At 39.0% G+C, this 6,242-nt stretch overlaps 1 protein-coding gene across 1 annotated transcript; it reads left to right on the top strand.

Moving 5' to 3' along the window:
- The first annotated feature begins 690 nt into the window (after positions 1-690).
- Positions 691-4,227, top strand: LOC106336184 (nucleobase-ascorbate transporter 3). The gene is made up of 14 exons (XM_013774935.1): positions 691-1,019; positions 1,421-1,518; positions 1,605-1,781; positions 1,876-1,976; positions 2,063-2,138; positions 2,212-2,271; positions 2,358-2,542; positions 2,626-2,722; positions 2,810-2,896; positions 2,991-3,049; positions 3,142-3,233; positions 3,338-3,415; positions 3,501-3,661; positions 3,804-4,227. The coding sequence occupies exons 1-14, from the start codon at positions 863-865 to the stop codon at positions 4,020-4,022; spliced, it is 1,647 nt and encodes a 548-aa protein (XP_013630389.1). The 5' UTR covers positions 691-862; the 3' UTR covers positions 4,023-4,227.
- Positions 4,228-6,242: the final 2,015 nt, after the last annotated feature.

The following is a 6,242-nucleotide window of genomic DNA, read 5'->3' on the forward strand; positions in this document are numbered from 1 at the left end:
GGGGGGGGGGGGGGGGGGGGGGGGGGGGGGGGGGGGGGGGGGGGGGGGGGGGGGGGGCGACAAGATGATATTCCGTATTATGTTAAAAATGTGTGAGGCGGCCATTAAAAATCGTAGAAGATGTGAAAACCATAGAAAGAAGAAGACAACTTAATTACAAATTTGCCATTAATGAAAAAAAAAATAGAAAATAACTTATAATACTCGAACCCTTGACATCTCTTATATTAAAAGCATCTATTTCCAGTGGACCATGTTAAATACATATAATATATAAATATTTAAGATATACATTTCTACAAAAAAAAAAATAATAAGTACAAAAATTTAATCGCTGAATAATTTCTGATTAGTCTCTGATTTTTTTCTAATCGCCACGACTCACGCCTAGCGTAGTTTTGAACATGGTTTTTGTACGGCTATATAAATCGAATGTAGATAAAATATATTGAAATACATTGGTATAGTATTGACCGTTTTCCCGTCAAATACCCATAAAGAATCATGGAAAAGACAAGAACAGGAGGACAAAACGAAATTTCATTATTCGCCTTAATAATGAATAGGCGCAGTACAAAATAAACAATTTAAAGTTAAACTAACAAACAACGGGGAGTTATTAGTACTTTATTCTAAAATGAATTATACATTAAATCAAAAATAAAAATATATATTTACTCTGTTGCATCTCCCACAAAGCAAACAAGTGACTTTATTTTCTTCGTCTTATTTATTCTGTCTCGAGATTCGCTTTTGTGCTTCGAACCTCTTTTTATCATCTTCTGCTTGTCGGTTTAGTTTGGAAAACTTTCTGCAACTACAAAGGTAGATTCCTAAAAAAGAAGAGATATTCTATTAAAGAATGGTAGAAACAGGTCACCATCATCAACATCCACCGGCACCGGCTGCAGCCGGTCCTCCGCCGGTTTCATCTATGGCGATTTCAAGAGGAACCACTTGGACTCCGGCGGAGCAACTCCACCATCTTCAGTACTGCATCCACTCTAACCCTTCTTGGCGTTAGTCTCTTTCTCTCTCTACTTTCTTGATTGAATATTCCGATCCAGATGCAAGAAGACTTTATAAGTCAAAAGTTTCTTTGAAGTCTACTCCTCTCTCTCCTTATCCGCTCTGGCTTTCTTGCTTTCTCTTATGTCAAGAATAATCTTTTAGATCTCAGTATCGGATTCGATGCTTTTGTTTCTGCTGTTCAACTATATAAAAGCTTGTGTAGGGTGTTCTAAGTTTCAAGACTCTTGCATAATCGTTCTTGAGCCATACTAATCAATTTCAATCGTATATAGTTATATACTTGGGCTTTTTATATCATATAATAAACTGTCTGGTTGGTATGTTATTACTTTAATTTTCATATAAAAGAATTATTCGTTCTCTTAATTTTTTTCATTTTCATTTACAGATGAGACGTTTGTACTTGCTTTCCAGCATTACATCGTGATGCTCGGGACTACTGTTTTGATTGCCAACACACTTGTCACCCCAATGGGTGGAGATGCTGTATGTTTTTCTTTATTTGGCGTTCGAATGGGACTATATTGTTTTCTCAAATGGAATATTTTTTTTTTGTTTGTTAACAAAAACAGGAAGATAAAGCGCGGGTAATACAGACAATATTGTTTATGTCGGGAATAAACACTCTGCTACAAACCCTTATAGGAACAAGGCTTCCCACGGTTATGGGAGTTTCATTCGCGTATGTTCTCCCTGTGTTGTCTATCATCAGAGATTACAACGATGGTCAGTTCCAAACCGAGAAGCAGGTATATTAACACTCTTATAGTTCCGCGCTACTTTTGTTACATTTTCTTGATTTTTTTTTTTTTTTTTTGAAATATGCCATTCCCATTCTTACAGAGGTTCCGGCATACAATGAGAACAGTACAAGGATCTCTAATCATTTCTTCATTCGTCAACATCATAATTGGATACGGTCAAGCGTGGGGGAACTTGATAAGGTGACATAAAATCAATATAGAGTATTGTTGGTTCAGAAGCCGATGGCAGTTGTAATATTTTTGAGATACTTGTTTCTTCAATGCAGAATCTTTAGTCCCATTATTGTTGTGCCGGTGGTTACTCTTACGAGCCTTGGACTGTTTGTTAGAGGCTTCCCATTGGTAACGGCTCCATCTTAAATACTATATCAGCTTTTAACAACTTTTTCCTATCTTACCATGTGAAGCTTTACAGCTTGCAAACTGTGTGGAGATTGGTCTACCAATGCTGATTCTGCTGATCCTCTCACAACAAGTTTGCCTTTTGTTTTTGTTTTAGCTTTGTACACGATGGTGATTGTTTTAGATGTATATTTATGAATATTGATGTCCGTCTTGCAGTATCTTAGATTTCTTCTCCGAAAGATTCAAATGATACTTGAAAGATACGCTTTACTAGTTTGCTTGGCACTCATCTGGGCTTTTGCTGCTATCCTTACTGTTTCTGGCGCATATAACAACGTCTCCGTTGCAACAAAACTAAGTTGCCGCACAGATCGCTCCTTTCTTATGTCCGCTGCTCCTTGGTTTGTTTCTTATATTCTTGTTTTTTTTTCCATCCAAGGTCAGATATATTTAGAGTCGGTTGCTCAATTCTCATTTTTAACAGGATTAGCATCCCGTACCCGTTCCAGTGGGGGACTCCGATATTCAGAGCGAGTCATGTGTTTGGAATGTTCGGTGCTGCGATTGTCGCATCTGCAGAGGTACAACACATTTATTTCTGGCCTTCTAGCTTCTGCAGATACAACTTCTTCTTATTGTTGGTATGTATGTGTATCCCAATTTTTCAGTCTACCGGAGTATTTTTTGCTGCATCTAGACTTGCTGGAGCAACAGCACCTCCCGCACATGTCGTCTCTCGCAGTGTCGGACTGCAGGTTTTAAAATCCCATACAGTCTTTTTTTTTTTTTTTTAAATAATTTTCCAATGTTTAAACTAATTGGTTTTAATGTGTCATATTTTCCTTATAGGGTGTTGGTGTACTCCTTGAAGGAATATTTGGTTCCATTACTGGCAATACTGCATCAGTGTAAGTTGTAAACACCTCTCCTCTCAGCATGTCTTTTATTGAAGTATACTGTTCATGTTGATATTTAAAGCCATAAGATCTTTTATTTATAGCGAAAATGTCGGTCTCCTTGGACTCACACGAATAGGAAGTAGAAGAGTGGTGCAGATATCAACAGGTTTCATGATATTTTTCGCCATATTTGGTTAGTCTTTCCATCCCAGTCAATCGTCTTTTGATGAATAGGGTTCAGTTAATAAAAGTTCCCATTTTGTGTTTTAAATCTGTATTGTATTTAATGAACTTCAGGAAAATTTGGTGCCTTCTTCGCGTCTATCCCGCTTCCCATCTTTGGCGGCGTATACTGTATACTACTTGGAATTGTTGGTGAGTAGTAGCATGTGGTATAATGAATCTACTACACTTGCAAGTAGGAACTGCTTCTGATACTCTTGTTACGTGATTGGCACAGCGGCTGTGGGTATATCGTTTATACAGTTTACGGACACCAATTCAATGAGAAACATGTACGTTGTTGGTGTCTCTCTCTTTTTAAGTCTTTCCATCGCTCAGTACTTCATTTCCAACACTACAAGAGCAGGATATGGGCCCGTTAGAACAGCTGGCGGATGGGTAAGCTTTTTAAAGATCTAATGGCAAATATTTTTAAAACTCCAAATATAGATTGATGTTTTTTTCTGAAGAGGTGGCATAATACTTACACTATACGATTTTTATTTTTCGTAATGCAATCTCCTGGTGACTTGTGGTGCAGTTCAACGATATACTTAACACGATCTTTGCTTCGGCTCCCTTTGTTGCGATCACTGTGGCGACAGTACTAGATAACACGTTGGAAGCAAGGCATGCCATCAATGAAAGAGGAATCCCGTGGTGGAAGCCGTTTCAACACAGGAACGGAGATGGCAGGAACGAAGAATTCTACAGTTTTCCTCTTAGAGTTGGCGAGTACATACCAACACGATTCCTTTGAAAACTGCCCTCTGAAAGTTTCTTCTGTATGGGAAATGTAAGGGTTGTGCATGTCATGTATTTTCAGTTGGGAGGGGGAGGAAATATTCTAAGGGATAAGAATGAACATAAGACTGATGGATAAAGCTATTTTGCAAACTTTCACTTGTGTTACCATTTCTTTTGCCTTAAGTAAATTGACGTTTGATTAGGTGCTCCTGCCCTTATATTAATTACTGTTAGAGGTGAATTTTACTCAATTTCAGATTTTAATAGTACTGTTCGTTTTATAAACGCTGGGATTAGCGGCAGCGTCTCAGAATTACGGTCATAGCCACGGTAAATGTTGTACAAACAAAACAACAAGGATCTGTTTATTCAGTCGTTGCGTCAAGTTCAACCCAGTAAAGACGACTGAAAATTTCAGCTGCAGCGGCAATTCTGTTTCCATGCCTCTAATTGTCTGTTACGACTATTTTTAGTCACCAAAGAATTTGTTTATGCCCTAGCTGTATTTTTTCTGACGCTGCCGCTAATTGCATCGTGGGAAAAAATAACAAGGTAATGTCACAAAAGAATTACACAAAAACCCGAAAAAAAACACTAGGACCATAGTGGTCATCGAAGTTTTCTCATACAGATGGTCAAACCAAAATCTAAGAGATATCAAAGCATTAAAAACAATTATAGATGAACACGATATTCGTTGGAGATCACGTGGCTGTTACGATCCATTTTTTAGTTTCTATTAAAAGAGCGAGGAAGGAGAGGAGATCCCACTTTCTTTATAATATCGCAATTCTGTACGTTTGGATCCCCACAGCTGTATCATTCTTATCATCAATAATATACACATTTTTCCTATTAATTCGCTAGTTAATATACTTTGAGAAATTAACAATAACTCATAAACTTTTGTAATTACTAAACTAATCTTCAGGGCTAACGAAAATACCAAAAACCCCTCGATGTTTGTCTAAAAGTTTTCTAAGAAACAATCTGATGTGCCGCAGTCCACGGATCAGGACATAGAACCAGCTCAGCATGGAGTTCAGGACGTTCTGAATATTTCAACCGAAGTTCATGTTTTTTACCGTACCGGACAGACTGATCGTGCAGTGTACTGGACTGTCCCGCATACGTTCGAAAAGGAGCTTTGGCTGGAACCATGGCCGGATGACCGATCTGACCGTACTGGAGCTTGCCTTTCCCGTCCAACTTCACATTTTAAGACATATGGTCGAGCTAGAATCCTCTTTGGACGAGCTGGACGAAGTGACACTTACTTGGGCGAGCTAGATGAGCTGAGTGAGCTAAATGACACTACTCTGGAGCTGGATGAGCTGAGTGGGCTAAGTGACACTAGCTTGGATATGGATGAGCTAAGTAACACTGAAGATGGAGCTGGTTCAGCTGCTGGGCGAAATGGACATTTTCAGCCCAAAGAAAAGTTCATAAAAAGTTCATTATGGGATTGTTTCTTTCCAAATTCGACCAGCCCTTTCCTCAGTCCATTTCAAGCCATTCTCATCAAGAATACCAAGAGGGAATCAACAAATAAGTCCTGGTCGTGGCTATATCAAGTGGCAGTCCAAGTTTCAGTCAAAGACTTTATTTAGTCAAGTCTTTGTTTTCGGTCTTTTATGTCTTGTTTTTAGCACATTCTTCTTTGGATCTCTACAGCTTGTAATCCTATAAATAAGGCCTAAGAGCCACGAAATAAAGCAGATTCTTTTTTCCCTTTGTTTTGAGTTGAAACTCTTTGTTCTTTCTAGAACTTTTCTTTGTTTCTTGGTGAGTCATATCCAAGTAAACATTCCTCAAAATCGTTGGACTTGTGAGTCATATCAAGCAACGACTAGAGACCCTTCTTTTGGTGGACTTGTGAGTCATATCAAGCACCAGCTGAAGTGGGGAATATCAGAGTACTTTCGCAACCTTCGTGCGACCCTTCAATCCACCAGTTCTCCATCCGGAGTTCATATCCAAATAGAACCAGTTGAGTGATCCGTTCCTAGGGTCCTTCACAATCCATGCACTTCTTTTTTCATCCTCGCGGGATGGGACTGACCGCCTCGGAAATAGATACAACTGCTTGGTGATCCTCGGGGGCGGGCATAAGCAGCATTAATTCGCTCTCCCACGCGTACATATTCTATTGAGCGTATACAATCATTGAGCCGGTCACCGGTGGCTTCCTCACACGATATCAACCTTAGGAGAAAGGTTAATTCTTTCCATT

Source organism: Brassica oleracea, chromosome C3 (genome assembly GCF_000695525.1).
Source record: "Brassica oleracea var. oleracea cultivar TO1000 chromosome C3, BOL, whole genome shotgun sequence".
NCBI classification, from domain to species: Eukaryota; Viridiplantae; Streptophyta; class Magnoliopsida; order Brassicales; family Brassicaceae; genus Brassica; species Brassica oleracea.